Below are 16,975 nucleotides of genomic sequence, written 5' to 3'. Positions count from 1 at the left end.
TGTGTCCGTGGCACACAGTGATGCTGCCCCATCACCTTCGCAGTCTGATGTGTCAGTGGCACACAGTGATGCAGCCATCACCCGCCACACACACCGGACACAGAACCCATATCAGGGGATTAAGAAGGGGATGTGAAATACTGTGTGAGGAAGGAGGCAGTAGCAGCCATCACCCCCTTATGGCCTGTCCCCGCCTGGTTCTGACCTATGCATCATGGCCTGGGAAACCCCTCCTAGTGACCCCCGGAACACTCTGCGGCTTTCACCCGGACCCCGACACGGACTGCCATTTTGTTACCACAGGCCAATTACACAGCTATCCTGCTGTGGACTGCACTCTCCCTCTTCCCAATCACTGTGCAATCCCCAAAGGACTCTGGTTGGCCCACCACTGGGCTTCCATGTGATGTGGGCTTGGATGGCCATGTACAGCCCCAGCTCCGTCAATTACCTGAATGTGAATAAAACATTCGAAAGCACACAGATGTGTCATCACTAAGTTCACTCACGTATGGAGTTGTGGCTGGATGTAGGAACAATGTTTGCACATAGAGGTACACCCTGGTAACTGACATATGTGCGCATGTCTATCCCTGAGACACATGGCCAATTGGCTGACTGTGAAGGTGAGTACTAGCTGTGTCCCCATTGCACATCAACAACAATCTCACAACCTCCAACCTAGGCACACATCCATGTACGGAATAGGGCTGTATGTAGGACTGACCCAAACAAAAGCAGGCCAGGAGTGGTGTCCTACACCACATGTGACACCAGAAGTTCACGTCATATACCTACTCACACACAGCTGTGTGGACAGATTCTGTTGTGATATATGACATTGCTCCACATGGTCAGAGGTTGGACACCATACTCACATTGCTGTAGTCACGTAAGTGCACATGACATCCAGCACCAATCCAAAAACACTGTCTGGCTCACAGAGGTGGAGCTTGCCAAAGGGACACCCACCCCATTGCACAAGCGTCAGTCAGTTCCTCCCTGTGTAGGGACGATGCTCATTGTGGCACACGAGTGGACAATCCAAACAACACACCTCACAGTTAGACACCAGTGGAGTTGCATTGACTTTATTGGCATGTGAGTGGCAGTACGGACGAGGCAAGGCATGCTTGAGACACTTATATGCAGCATGGGTACATGTCGAGGTTCTGGTAATGTTGGGGCTAAAATGAGCAACATTCATCATGGATGGCAACGCTCTCAGTCCACCTTGCCTTGCTGGATGAGTCATGTTTTGTTTGGCGTCTGCCCGTTGCCCCGTGTGAGGGGGCACAACTCACTGCCCATGGGATCTGCATGGTGCTCTGCCTCCGGAGTGTGCCGATTGTCTGCTCTGCTGACGGTGATCAGGTGTGAGGGTCCGACAGGTTCACATGTCATGCTACATTGCCATGTGTGTGCTCTCCCCCAGCAGTGTGTCCGAATTGGCAACTTTGCCAAACGACGCTGTGTTACACTGAGCATGGACCTACATCACCTAGCACAGGTGTGTGAACACAGGCGTTGTACCACGCACATGCTTCCAGAGCCCGGACGAAGGCAGGACGTTTTCCATGTTGTGGTGGGATATGTGAGCAATCCCCACGATGCAACAAGTTGTTGGGACCTGTGCTGCGGGTGACAATCGGATGTGGCTGCATGAACGTAGTTACTCGTCCATGAATGCCCGTGCAGCTTCATGTGCAATGTGTTCCAATAATACGTCGTTGTCGTGTTCAAGGAACCCCAGTGTGAGCCAATCCATTAAGTGGTCCGGGCAGGTGTGCTCAGCCCATGCCGTTTTTCCAATCTGCAACAAAGCCCAATAGAGGAGCGCCTTGATGTGGTCACTGCACACGAGGAATTGTGCAATCTCCCATGCACAACTACCAATACATACGCAGTATATCAGGGCATCCGATGCACGGCTGTCTCTGTTACACTCCTGTTCGTGATCCAACAGGGGGCGCAGACACAGGTCATAGCCCAATTCATCAACAGTTGTGTTGGATAGGCAGACATCCATAGGACACTCGAATGTGCATGTTCGGCAGTGGAACCAGGGCTGGACACAGGTGACGTAGGCAAGGCGGAAGCTGAGCCGGTAACTGATCCGCAGCACTGACAGTGGCACTGCGCCCAGTAAATGCAGCATACGTGCACGGTACTGTTCCACATGACGGGAGTTGTGCATGTGCCCGGTGTGGCCTGCCATTGCGTTGGTGTGTCTCGTGGAACCGGCACTCTTCTGAACTGCGGCAGTTGTGTGGAGGATATGCCACAGCTCTGAGCAATGATTAAAATGTGTGTGCAATGTTGGGGAGGTTGGCTTTCTGATTCCGTGTGTGTCAAGAGCATCCCATGTGTGGGTACCACAGGCAGGGGCTTCTGTGTGTGGGGTGTGGATGTCGGATAGTTCATTTGCGGTATGCGTGGTGTGGGAGTCGTCCCCATCTGCCATGGAATCTCTCTCAGGGTGTTCCAGGCGCGTTCTGGACCAAGGTCAGAGGTGCAGGTGTCCTTCCGCCTTCTGCATTGGAACAATGGAGCTTTCATCCCTGATGTTTGTCTGACTGCTACTTGCTTCTTAGGGATGTGATGTGGCTTTGGCGCTGAGATTGGGACCTGGCCGTGGGCTCATGATGTACGGATGGCGATACACACACACATGTTGGCATGTGGAGCCAGGTGGCCGAGAGGCCTTGCACTGCTTGTGCAATCTCACTCTGTCTCTCTCCCTCGCTCTCTCCCTATCTTTCCTTTGGTGGGTGCATGGCACAACTTCTTCTCTTGGATTTGGTCTTCCAGGCTGTGTGCTACGGATTGTCCAGTGAGGAGCCGCCAGGACTCATCCTACGGGTTGTCTCAGCTTTTTTTGTATGGTGTTTTGTGTTGGTGATTGCATTGCTGTTTGACTGAGTCTCCATGTTAGAAATGGGATTTCTGGTTGGCTAAGGCTTGCGCCAAAGCCAGGCTGAGACCACCACTCTAGTCAGGGCAAGGGAGTTACACGGCAAAGATAACCCCTGCTCACCCCCTTGGTAGCTTGGCACGAGCAGTCAGGCTTATCCCGGTGACCATGTGTAAAGCATTTGTGCACGGACACAGCAACAACATCCCAGGCACACTACAAAAGGAACTCCACACAAGGATATATCAAAAGTAGCCTTTGTATTCTCATGACACATTAGTATAGTAATCACACAATATACACTGTGCCAACTGGCACTGGGCAATATTTACAAGGGATTATATACACATGACAGGGCCACAAGGACCACTGTCAGAACCATCACAAAGCGAACTTAGTAAAAGAAAAAGAGATCATAAACGTACAACCAGTAAACACTAGTAATCACTGTCCTTAGCATCAGCCTGTAACATAAACAACATTATGCACAGTATCACATCAGGCGCGAATTATATTCTGCGCCAACCTCACCAGCATAAACACATTATGCAATCCTCTCACAAGTCTAAACACATTAGACCCTAACCTCCTGAACGCAACTCACATTAGGGGCATAACTCACACAGAGAGACATAATCTCACTAGCATAAACCATGATATGCAAAACAACCTCATAATCATAAAAGACCACATTTAGAGGTATAACACAGGGTGCGTAAAACATACTACATGAATTACATTTCCTAGCACCAAAATCACATTAGGGCCTGGTCCCCTATTTACCTCCCAGTCCCCCAGGCCAAGTGGCCATCTCAAAGGGGCGCAAATGCCCTGTGTCCAGAATGTCAGGGCTGCTGCCTATGCAGCGAAATCCAAAGTGCGCCACTGCGCAAACCTGAACGTAGCAGCTGGCACTAATTGCTGCACAGCTGTAAATCTGAGGAAGGCCTGGCACTCATTGTGCCCTCTCATGCAAATGTGCGCAACGTTGCAGCTGCCCGGGCTGGTGCGGCGCAGCTGGGGAGATAAGGATGGGTACTGGCACCACTGTGCCGCATGAACCCCTCTGGGTCCCTACTGGACCTCCTAAAACAAATGGGGCAACGTTGCAGCTGCCCACTGTCAGGCGGGGCAGCTGGGGTGGCCAAAACTACAAGCACAGGCACAGGAGGCTCTCTAGCCCCGCACACAAATACGTGCCCTCTCGTGGGAGCCAAGCGGGCTCTGGAAGAAGAATAAGCCCCACGTTGGCGCACACAGGCTCTCCTAAACAAATATGCCCCAATGGAGCGCACTGGCACTTAAAATAAACATGCCCACCGTTGGAGCGGCCCTCTGGGAGGCGGGGCCGCTCGAGTCCTGACACCAACACCGTGCGCCGAAAAGCATCACCACATTGAGCCTTCACTCACCGGCTCCTCGTAGCACTCTGTTCTGCTCGGCTACATGGTGGCTGCACGCGGGGCTCTCTCTTCACCACGGGAGCCCCGTCTGGCACCGACGGCCTCTCCTGTCCTGGGACCTGGGACTCTCTGGACATACGCGGGGCTCCCTCAACTCACGGGAGCCCCGCGAGGCATGCACAGTCTTCCGGGCCACCTTCTCCCGGTCGGGCGAAAATGACATCAGTGAGGCCCCGCCCCTGTCCCAGGCAGACGTGTCTGACTTCCGGTGTTCGCCCGGGCAGCAGTGGTGATTTTCTCTAAGTAGAACGTGGGGTGGGCTCCCACTAAGGCAGCATAAGGCGGGGTGGGCACCCGCCGTTAAAATAAACTAAGACTGCGGCAATACCGCGGGGTAGGCACCCGCTAAAGCACACAAACAGCAGGGTGGGCTCCCGCTCCTTTTAGGATCCCGGTGGGGGAATCCCCACATCGGGATTCCCTCGAAGGAAATTACCGCTCCGTGCTGCGGAGCCCACGCGCTCCTTTCTGAATAAAAATAAAGTGCTCTTTAAGATAAAAGCAAAAGAGCTCACAGGGCGCAGAGGGCAGCCCAAGGGTCCAAGTAAAAATGGTCTTCCAGGTCCAGGGAGCAATGCAGGCCCCAGGGACCAGTACACAGGACCCTCCAGCAGGGAGGCAGCTCCCATGGCGGTTCCTCCTGGGCCCCAGCAGCAGCAAGCCTCCCTCCTTCAGGATCAGGAACAGAACAGGAACACTGAACAACTTTCATGGGGTCACAGCCCCTGTATTTATATGCCCTTTTCCTTTGTGTCACAGCACAGGGCTTGGGGATACCAATCAGAACTGGTTTAGGGGAGCTTTGGAGCACTTTGTTTTGCTCGGTTCCTCTCTCCTTTGTCAGGTGGGGGCTAGGCGCTCAGATGCACCACAGGGGGAGGAGCCAGCATTGTGTAGGGAAGGCACAGTCCTACTCAGGTCCCAGGTGCAACTCCTCCCTGCCATCTGCATGCAGACCTCTTTATTCACCACTGGGCAGACTCGCTCTGGCTCCTGGAATTCCCCACACCATCCAGCACCTGTCAATCACAAGCCAGACATGCACTCCGCATCAGGCAGGCAGACACACAGCACACAGAAATGCCAACTTCTAGAAGTGGCACTTCTCCACCAGTCACCATAAATCTGCGCACACCATTGCGCAGCATTATTCTCACAAGTTCGCACATACCAAACTCGACCCTGCACTCTTCTCACACCAGGAACTACCAGGGACACAAATATCCCCCATGCATTCCTATGGTAGGGCAGGCCCATCTCGCCACACATACACAGAGAGCACACGTACTTTACACTGGACCCCAGTGCTAAAGTGCTCAGAGGCCTAAAATCACCAACACCAGGTTACAGAAAAAGGCTAGGAGAACGCAAAAAGTTTCGGGGTGAACCTGCCAAAAGGGTCAAGTCCAACACTCCATTTTCTGGCCACGCAGGTCTGTTGAATTTCATGCGTGTGCGGCATCAGTCAAAATGTTTGTATTGGGATTCGTGGTGTTGGTGTGCAGTTTCTTTTTTCGGGGATGGGGTGTTGCGGGCCTGGGTGTGGTGTGGGTGGGTGTTGTGGCCCTCTTGGGTGTCCGGGCCGCATGATGGGTGGCTCCATGGCATCTGTTTCCCTTCCGATGCGGCCCTGGGCTGGTCGCCCTTTTGTGGTGCTGGCTGCCGTCCGACTTAACACCAGGTCAGAGCAGGTGTAGATTTCCTGGTGCTAACGCGCCTTATCGCCGGTTTTGTGTTTTTATCGCCGATCTGGCTGGTCGTTGAGAATGTTGAGGAGTGGTGTTGTTGCAGCTTTTGGCACAGGAACGCCTACTCTGCATCTCATTAGCAATTGTTGCGGGGATCCTCTGTGGTGATGTTTTTTGCGGCTGCTATCGCGGGTAAACTAGTGCTGTGGGCTGTTAGCACCAAATTGTGAATGGGGAGGTAAATTTATCACGACTGTGGCTGCCATAAAGTGCCGTTAATTCGCCGATAGCTCCTTGTGAATATGGCTCTGAGTAGTTTCTTGGAGAGTTGGGACTACAATTCCCACAATGTACCGGATCAAATCCTTAAAAGTCCACTGGACGCTGGTCAGCTGGGCTCTTCTTGGTGGAGTTGATGCAAGTGACTTTGTACTTGCTGCTTTCAAGGAGTCCACGCCTTAATCCTTTTAAGCAAGGCAAATTCATCTTTTGTTAAGCCCAGAGTTTGCAGCAGGTGCAGTCCTCTGAAGTGCAGTCCTCTCTTGGTGCAGACCAGGGGTTCAGCACTGCAGTCCATCTTCTCTTAATATTTCCAGGCAGTGGCGGCTGCTTCAGTACAGGGGCTGGGGGGAATTGGTTAAAAAAAAAAAAAAATGTAACTTCTTGCAGCCGCCGCACCCTCTTCTCCGTCCTCATTCTGCAGTGCCGAAAGCACCCAGGCTCCCAGCCAATCAAGATGCTGCATGAGCAGCGTCGTGATTGGTCTGAGCAGCCTGTTTGGCTGCTCAGGCAGCACCAGGGAGCCTGGTTATGCTCTCCACAGGGCATTGCAACACAGCCCCATGGAGAACATGCTAAGTGTGCATGATTGTTTAGCCAGCCCCAGAGGGCCGGCCAAACAATCATGCACACTTTGGGAGTGCAAAAACCACTCATCACTGTGCTCAGCCCAGCCCTGGCCTGGCTCCAATCCCTCACTAAAAAATAAAATGGTAATAACGGCTTTTTATTATCATTTTCTATTTTAAACTGCTGAATTTGCAGTGGGGGCGCTGCTCCGCCACCTTAGGGGAGGAGCAGCCACCGTTTCCAGGCAGGCATCTGAGTAAATGGGCAGCTCTCCCTTATTTATCGAGGTTTCTGGCCTGGCAAGAAGAGGAGTATCCCTGACCAATGGGGTGTAGGGTACCACCCTTGCTGATGACAACTTCCTTAGAAGTGTGGCATGGCATATTTTCTGTCCCAGAAAGCACTGTTCCACAGTAATTGAAATGGAGAAAATCTCTCCTCGAGGTTCAGGACTCACTAACCTAACTCACAGGTATGTCTAACTTTTCCCTACACTCCCCTTCTAGCACCTCTCCTAATTCAATTACAGGGGCTCCCATCTGGCTGGGGTTGCAGGAAGTGTGGGTCGGCCTGTTCCTGTCCTCATTGTCTTTCTCCCTTTGAAGACCCGTTTGGCTCCCCACTCCCCTTCCTGTCCTGGCCTCTCCAGCTGCAGATCTCCTCCCACCAGATGACTCCTTTGTCTCAGCCCAGGCCGCTTCACACCTCATTAGAGCAGCTTGGCTCAGCGGTGAAAGAGGCTGCTATAGATACAGGGCTGATTTTAAGTAATTTCGGGAAAGCAGTTCTAAAACTACTGTCCTGCAATAGATATAATAAATCCAATATTAGCAAATTGCTGGATTTATTGTGAGGTATTATTTTCATACTTTGAATGATTATTTTAGGCCACTCCTGTCAAAAATGTGGCTTTTTCAAAGTTTCATAAAGCCTTCCCATGATAGCATATGGAGCTAATGTACTACAATGGGGAAAAACAAAATTGGCTACTTTTCCCTCACCAGGGCATATAAAACATATTTTATAACTCCCCTTATTATTACTACAATGCACCCTCCACTTGGGGCACCCAGTGTAGACCTTAGGGGTGACCTATATGCAAAAATAAGGGAAGTTTAAAACTTTGCAAGTACTTTTAATTCCAAAGTCGAATTTGGACATAGTTTATCCTAAACCTACATGCCCTACCATATATTACAGACTTCCAGATAGGTTGTCAGCACCAATTGTAATTACACCTAATTACCATATACCTTTTACACAGAGCACTGGGCGTGGTTAGCGTGGTTAGCAGAGCCCAGGGTACAATCGGAGTCAGACTTCCAGCATCTAGTAGTCCAAAAGGGGCAAAAAGTTTGGGACACTGCAAAAAGTATTGTTTTCTCACAGCTGGGCAACTTTGTCTGTGATTCCACCTGCTGTCCAACAAAGAAAATTCCATACTGCAATATCTTGAAATACAACAATATGGAAGCTAACAGTATGGGCATTTGCAGAACAAACTGCATTAGCACAGTTAACCTACAGCCTCAAAGAAGAGTGTTATGAAAAGAGCTCAGAGGATGAAGTTGTTATTGTGTGTTGCAAAATGTAAATGCATGCACAGCAAAATTCTGCAGAATTGCCTATTATTGGAAACTTTTTAAGTAGGGCCCCTGGGTATAAATTACAAACCTTGCATTACTCCTGGTTTACCAAGCTATGCAGGGCAATTCACGGTGGCCTTGCATGGCTTGGTAAATTGTATTCTATGTTTTGTGTCACCCGTCGTCCCCTTTAGTGGCACATAGGTGACACAAAACATTTCATAAATATGCCCCTATATGTTATGTTACATCTGCAGTCCAACAAAAGGACTATTGGATTTCTCATTGCCAAAACCTAAAGGAAACACAATTGTTGCAGTGTATATATCCATGAAACGACGTGATCTTGATGGGCAGCCCATCCAAGAAATGACAAAGCACACGACAAGCAATTGCTGAAAGAGCTGACCAAAAGCGTTCTTCCTGTGTGCACTTCTAATACTTTTTTGAAGTCTTGGTGCCATGAAGACTTGCTGACATCTAAAGCTGTGTGGAGCCGGACATAAAAAGAAACTATGACAAAGGTAAACAGAAGGCACTAATGGACTGTTGCCTGTTGCCTGGCAAGCCCAGCGATGTCTGGAGTCAGTTCTTCTAGCGCCAAGACACCTTGGCAATCGAGCGCCTTTTAAGTATGTCAGTCAGTCAGCCACTCAGTCAGTCTAAGTGTCTATCTCAATGCTCAGCCCCATGGCTTAAATGGAGAAATGCGAAGGTGGTTGAGAGTTGGGCCTGCTTGTCAGGATGAGGCCATTAGAACAGTGCAAGGCTTTTTAGTGATCCAAGCAAAATACCAAGTTGAATGCTGAAGTGATGCCCATAAACTGTTAAAGGAAGCCCTTTTCTAGTAATTTGTTACCACCACTAGGCGGCGCCCTAGAGCTGCTATCTTACCTCACCTTAGGAAAAGGCGGGGACTGATGGCGGCACTGGTCGCTCAAAATGATTGCAACACAAAATAGCTCCAGTATCCACAGAAAGGACAGCATGCTCAAAATCAATCCCCGTATAAGCTTCTGTGCTTATTGTTAAAGGTCATTCCATTCCAGTGAGACCATAAACCGCTGTTTAGTAGGAGACACCTCCCTGATCTAGGCATTGTTGCTAGCAGATGTACTGATCAGTATTTGGAAAGGTGCTAAGTAACTGTGCCACAATATACACATGTATGGCCTCGGTTACACTGTAACCAAGGTTACTCAGCAGAATTGCTCTTTTCTTTAAGCAGTGCTCACCATATACAAGTACTTCACATCAGTAGTATAGGCTCTCGGTGGTTTAGTGATATGAGATTGCATCTTGAAAGAGGCTTCATTGGGCTTAGCGGCTGCATTTCTGAAATCCTGAGGAGCAAACCCTACTGTTGGGTCACATTAACAGAAGGAACTGAAAGCCTCAATAATTGGAATTCTGGGCATGGGGACAATCCCACATTATGATGTGTCAATGGTGTAAATACATGGCTAATTGGGGAAAATGTTTATTGTAAACATAACAGTTTACTGTTACAACCAAGACACGCAATATTTCATCTACAGATCTTCCTTGTCTAAGCAGGCTAACTGGAGAGATGGTCTGTCTGGACTCCATTATGGCACTCAGTGCCAAGCTTCTTAGCACAGCTGCTAAATGATGGTGTGGGATGATCACCAGTTATGACCAATGATATAAGTGACGGACGTTGGCAGCAAAGAACACCTACTAAACCCAGCACCTTCACCATTAGGCAACACCCTCTGAATGGGTTTATGTTGCACCAGGAAGAGAGCAAAGGTTCTGCATTATCACCTGCAGAGCAGGACAATTATATATTTGTAAATACTATGGGGCTTATTTATGAAAACTGTTGCATCGCTGTGTGAAAACAGCAATGCGACAGTTTTCACTGTGCCCTCCTAGCGACACATGGATGCGCCGTATTTACTGTACTGCACATTACGTCACAAAGAATGACAGATAAGTCAGTATTTCTGACGTATCTGTCAGCGCAAAACTAATGCATTGCTGGAGTTGTGTCGTAAGCATGACACAACTCTAGCAATGCTTGGGGGAAGCCTAAGATCATAACACTGCATCACCCTTACGCCTGCGATGAGGAAAGCGTAAGGATTTGACGCAGTGGTGTCCTAGAAGTGTTGCAATGAAATAAATCTCACTGCACCACTCCTATGAGGCTTTGTTGCGTGGGAATGCCCACCCTGCATACATTATACGTGACGCAGGTATATTGTGACGTAGGGCTTTACAAGATGCGTCACATTGTAAATATATCACAACGTGGCACATTGTTTACACCGCCACTGTGTCATGAAAAGTGACACAACGGCACAGCAAAAGTGTCTCAAGGGGCTCATAAATAAGCCTGTACGGGTTTCACTGCGAGTGTGCCTGTATTTTGGTCTTCTAATATCTCTTGGGGAAGCACTGAGACCATAAGGTGTGGTATTTCCTTGGGTCAGTATTACCAGCTGACTCCAATTTGGGGATGTTGGAAAGAGGCATAACATGTGATATCGGATTTCCTAAACCCAGTTACCACATGTTTTGCCAACTTCTGACCTCTTTTCTCCAAAACAATATAAATCCTTTTATCCTGGTACATTTTACATGAGCTAAAACAACTCAGGAATTTAGTGAATCCGAATTACTCCTCCTGTTACCCGAATAGGTTTACTGGGGCCCTTTTAATGAGGCACTAAATAAGCATTGGTATTTTAAAAGCATGACCTTAGCAAGAGATCAACAAAGCACTCTACTTAGTAGTAAAGGGGACATAGGAACCATGTCAAAAGTTGGGAGGGAACGACTGCTGATTGTTGACAATAATCAAGGGGAATTCCTTTTAGTGGGAAAATGGCTGAAGAAGCTGGGCAGTTAAGCAAACAAAAATGTTCAGTGGAGAGTTTCTTTTACAAAATATCTCTCCTCAGAAAAATGGAAAATGCCTTTTGCATTCGTCTGCTTGACCCTTGTGTGTTTTGGGGGTTAATTGTAAGAGAAGGGAAAGGCATAAGAGCTAGTTGTTTCGGTGGCGCAGTTTTTTTCATTTGTTGACTTTGAACCCATAATTTTACAAGGAAACAAATATAGTTTTTTGTGGAATCATGAAGCTAGGAACAAGAGTCATTTGTACAAAAAATATACTTTATTTTTGCATCTAGAAAAGTGCATACATGTAACATTTTGGTCACACTTCTCAAAACAAAAAAGAAACAAACTGCGCAAAATACAGTCTTGGTCAAACAAAGAAACAAATTCTCCTGGCTGGAAACCTTGGTCAGCTACAAGACAAATATAAGAATAACTTCCACTCAATGTACCCTGGGTTATTTTGCTCAGTAAAGCCGAGATGGTTGCATATTCCCATACAATCAATCGCTGCCTGATGATCCCTACAGATCCACATTACCCCCCCCCCCCAACTTTAGCGAACAAAAAGCGTCATTCCCCTCGCCGCTGTCCCAGCTGAGCAGAATTTCCATGTGAGTATCTATTTCGTTGCTTTGAATGCATTGTCAGACAAGCTTTCGATACTATCGGGTTGGGAAGGAAGGCTACACGACAGAACATCGAAGCGGTAGAACATGAAAAGGCACAACACAAATTTAAATTAATTTAGATAACTGTACAAATATACATATACACTATGTACAACATTGACAATTTAAAAAAAAAAACTCATTACAGACAAACTGCCTGTTACAAGCTTGTCCAGTCTACGGTTACACATCGTTCTTCATAAAAACTCGTGTTTGAGTCAGTGCTAAAGCTGAAACAGTGCTGTCCTGTCTAACAGAACGCCGTCGCCTGGTACCAAACAGGGCGCAACAGGTTTGGGTTTCAGTTTTTACCGACACCAAGTCAGTTCATACACACCAACCGTTTCCAGTTAGGTAAATGGGTGGAACACAAACTACCACGTGCAGGGAACACTACGTCATACTGCATTTTTGTGTGCGTACAGTATTTGTCCTAGTGGCCTGGGGTGTCCCCTACTGTGCAGAAGGCTCTGCAGCTGCCTTGTGGTCTCACCGTCCATATCTTTAGATCACAACCAGTGATTGTGCTCAATAGACAACTGGTTTGGACTTAAATTTGAACATTTTCTTGTGCTATTGACATCACAGTCAGGGTTGAGATGCAGAGTTTAGCTCAATGGAGTCTCTTTGGTCATGTGGTGCCTTAGGCCATGTCCCCGTACATCTTCCTGTAGTACATGGATTCGAAGATGTCGTTGTCCCCGGGGCAGTTGTAGTGGCAGGCGCAGGTCTTGATGAACATCATCTTCTTCTTCATGACCTCGCCGTCGGGGCACTTGAACTCCACGGGCAGGGTGGCTGTTCTGTGGGGTGTGCAGCAACGCCCGTCAGTGCAGACCCCGCAGAACTTGGCACGGTATGTCTTCACGCTGGTGCAGCCTGACAGCTCAAACTTGACCGGCTTGGAGATTTTGGGGGTACGGATGCACTTCTTGCCTTTCTGTTTTGGAAAGAGGATGGAAAGCAAAACATAAATATTTTGACCATAGGGAGCATTTTGACAAACACTTTTACTTTTTAATAAGTCCCATTATTGAAAGTAATTGTTGTGGACATAGTAACACTGTAATCTAAAAGGACTTCGGAGGATTTCTATACATCCTCTGTACATCGAGCTTTCTCAGGAAACAAAACTAATAGGGGAAATTTAGGGTCAGTCTAACCCACCATAAATTTATATCTCTTGATGCCTACTTGCATCCTGACACCTACAGATTGGGATTAGCCTAGTAATATTGCTGTCTGTGGTATAATACAACAGGTGAGTACTAAACATGAACTACCATACTTGTGAACTGGAAAATGATCATGGACAGGCCACGGTTTAAAGGGTGGGAGATACGGGTTATGAGCAAAGGCCCAATGGGATTAAATGTGTTTCTTCAGAGAAATTTAGTCCAGAAGATGGTTTGACTTTAACACAGAGGTACACAAATGGCTCAAATTGGAGCCAATAATTAATTATTTACAATTCTGCACACTTGTGGCTGTTTGACTATAAGATACTAAACTGTGTTTACAGCACTGGTTCTATATGTGGTACTCTGAATTTCCATGACAAGCAAAATAACAAACTTGTTTTGCCCAACTGCTGGTTAAAATATTCACCTTAATGTTCTCCTCGAGATCTGCCTCACAGGGTCTGACCATGCACAGGCGGCTCTGTTTCTCCAGTCGGCACATTTCATTGTCGTTGGTCACCCTGGTGGAGATGCCCATGCCGCAAGTCTTGGAGCAGGCACTCCATTCGGTAGTCTGGACCAGGCAGTTGGCGCGCATCAAGGAAGGATCCGGTCCGTAGGTTTCTTCCTGTCTGTACACTGTAATGAAAGGAGGCACACCTGATTAGATTGGCATGCAAGCCGCTAGCCCTACGACAGTAACAGCGGACGGTTCAAGAGAAGAGAAATATACATTAGGATCCTAAAAAACAAGCCGCTTGGAAGGGTCTCCTAATTACAGAGGTTCATTTGCTACCCTGGTAGCAATGTTGCCACCTATCATGTACATTGGTATACTTAAAGGATAATGTTTGTCACAGTGATGAAATAGTCAGTTGTTGGATAAACTAGGAGAGAACTGGTCAGATAGCTTTTGGACATTACGGCCCCAGGGGTTCCCAAACTCAGATTTATAAATTGGCTTCCGGGTAAGAGCCTGACTAAGGGGAGCTTTGAAAGTGACTTCAACTTCACAGTGGACTCTACTTCAGATTTTCAAGATAATGATTAAAACACCACTGCTCCCCCCACCCTCTCCAATAGATCAATTTCACTACTGTCACTAGAACATTTGGCATGGGGGAACATTTCCAGAGAGCACTCAGAATAGTGACTCCCACTGATGACTTCAAACCCTTATTCCCTTGCTCCAGGATTAGATCCTTCAGGTGAAGTTAGAGGACAACATTTTTAATGCCCAGTTATTTCACTGCAGAAAGGGATATTTTTAGCCCTATTCATTTGGAGGTCAAAATGTTCAATGCAACTGTAACTATTTAGGATGGAGACGTGCTTTCCTGCATCATATCAAATGCAAATTCTTTTACTTTCTGAACAAGGAGCATTATGACAGGAACTTACCAGCTAGTGCAGGCCCAACTCTTGTCTGTTCTTTAGGCTGGTCGCAGACCCATTCTTCACAGCATTTGCCCAACTGCTTGACTCTTCGTGGGAAGGGGCAGTCTGGGCTGGGGAGACGCACGTCGACGCCACAGAGAGGGACGCATCCCACGCCTCCATCTAGACAGGTGCACTGGTACTTGCAGCTGCTCTGGAAGGACTCACCACTTCGATACACCATTCCCCCAAACACGCAGGGAGCCCCATCCTTAGCTGCAAAGGAACAGCATTGATACATTAGAACTGTAGCTGAGGGCCAAGCAATTTACAATAGCACCTGTTTCTAAAGAAAATAAGAACAGAGTTGAAAGGATTGGGAGACAGAGTTGTAAGATTAGTACTGGGAGACTGAGGAAGAAGGAAAAGAATGAAGAGTTGTAGAAAAGAACAACAAAACGCAAAAGAGTAATAGAGAGAGGGGGCGAGTATGAAAATTGGAATAGATTGTCTAACGAGATGAGAGAGAAAGGACATGAGACAAAAAGAGAGAGAGAGGGTGATGGCAGAGAGAGGAAAAGAAAGGCAGACAGGGAGACAGATGTAGGCTGGAAGGAAGGCAGAGAGAAAGGGAGGAAGATGAGTGGCAGAGACAGAAATACGAGAGAGAGAAAAATGTGAGAGAGTGATATAAATGGAAACGGATACTGAGAGAAGAGGAAAAGACTTATAACGAGAAGAAAGAGGTAGGGAGATAGTATGAACACGAAACAGAGGTGAGAGAGATGGAGAGATAACATTTCACTGGAAAGCAGATTCCCCTTTTCTTACATTACAGCAAAAAAAAGAAACTTTACTTGTTTTTAACGGACACTCACCAGTGCAAACTCCTATTTTCCTGTTGACTCGAGAGCCGAATTCACAGAAGAGCCCCCTGTGCGGGTCGCAGACGTCCTTCTCGGTGCAGAGTTCGCCCAGCTGCTTGGCGCAGACCTTGCAGCAGCCACAGCCGTCCAGCACCAGGCTGGTGCCAGCTGGGCACTCAGGAGACTTGTTCGGGCACTGGCACTCACCACTGCAATCCTGGGCATAGGACACCTAGAGAAAAATGGCGAGTTGGGTTAGAAATCATGAAGGCATGGGCAGACCATCACTTATCATGCAAGCCCTGATTGCGTCGACACTTCACCCGCCTCCCTCGCATGCCCACTTCAAGTCTCACACTGTCTATAGTTTGATACGAAGACATAGGTGAGGACAGCCTGTGAGGACCAGGTGAGGGTCTTCCATTAGAGTAAACGAATTACATTCAATTAAAAATGAGCTTAAACAATATGCCTCAGTATGGTGAGCAGGGGTAGCTATCAGAACAACGCTATGATGGCTCGAGGAAGGCTGCATTCTGAAAATGTTGTCAAACGTATGCAGTTATGATCAGATAATGCCTATGGTACACGATGTTTACCCTCATAAATAACAAGAAGGGACAATCGCGGGCAGAGCGTCCCGCCTGCCTCAAAAGCATCCAAGTAAGCAAATAAAGTCACACTGTCACTGCCTATGAAGTCCCAATATTCAATTTCCCAAACTTCACAAAGTAAGAGGAGAAGTAACCTACAACGCGCATTAATGATTCAAGAAATAAAAGTTGAGAAAGACAGATAACGGTCGTGATATCGATGCGCATCTTACCCAGGAGAGCAGGGTGACGGCGAGCAGCAGCGGCAGCCGGAGGGCTCCCATCCCCGCAGACATGTTCTCGGCGGCGGTCGGTGTGCGGCAGGACAGCTCCTGTCAAGTCAAATCTCACTCCTCTCTCCCCTAGCTCGGCGGGAAAAGCGTCCTTTTCGGATGTGTCGGGCTGGGCGGAGTAGGCGCCTCTCCTCAGAGGTCTCTTTCTCCTCGTTCCTCGAAGCGAGCCTCGTCGTTATGGTTCTGTCTTGTAAGATGCCTCTGTCCGTTCCCGGTCGCTTGCTTTCCTTTCCTAGCGAGGGGCGGGAAGAGTTGTTGTGTGCTCTGCTGAATCCGGCAGCGCGCGCTCCTTATATACAGTGCCGGGGCCCGGGCTCGCCAATGGGCTGAATGGAGTCGCACACACGCGGGGCATTCCTGGCATTCCACCCCGCCCCCTCGCCTCGCGCAGGATTGATCATGACCCCCTGACACCCCGCATTCCTGCGCCGTCTGAAAAAGCTGGCACGCTCCCGCCGCACGGGAAAAAGGGCGCTGTGTTTTCCACCGGCATCAAATAGGATCCCTGGCTGATTTATCACGCTTATAAAAATACCCCCGGCTTATTTTTTGATATGTCTGGGGCCTCCTCCCTCCTCACCGGCGGTTTCAGGCCGCTGTGCCCCGCTGCCCACCCTGCCTCTCGA

At 48.3% G+C, this 16,975-nt stretch overlaps 1 protein-coding gene across 1 annotated transcript; it reads right to left on the bottom strand.

Moving 5' to 3' along the window:
- Positions 1-11,623: 11,623 nt before the first annotated feature.
- CCN2 (cellular communication network factor 2) lies at positions 11,624-16,618 on the bottom strand. The gene is made up of 5 exons (XM_085611567.1): positions 16,290-16,618; positions 15,476-15,695; positions 14,622-14,873; positions 13,648-13,859; positions 11,624-12,979 (listed from the first exon to the last, which is right to left on the bottom strand). Exons 1-5 carry the CDS (start codon positions 16,350-16,352, stop codon positions 12,683-12,685), a joined length of 1,044 nt encoding a protein of 347 aa, XP_085467693.1. The 5' UTR covers positions 16,353-16,618; the 3' UTR covers positions 11,624-12,682.
- Between the last annotated feature and the right edge of the window lie 357 nt (positions 16,619-16,975).

This window comes from Triturus cristatus, chromosome 6 (assembly GCF_964204655.1).
Source record: "Triturus cristatus chromosome 6, aTriCri1.1, whole genome shotgun sequence".
NCBI classification, from domain to species: Eukaryota; Metazoa; Chordata; class Amphibia; order Caudata; family Salamandridae; genus Triturus; species Triturus cristatus.
Note: the sequence above shows the minus strand (reverse complement) of the source record. Positions and strands in the feature narration are given on the sequence as shown.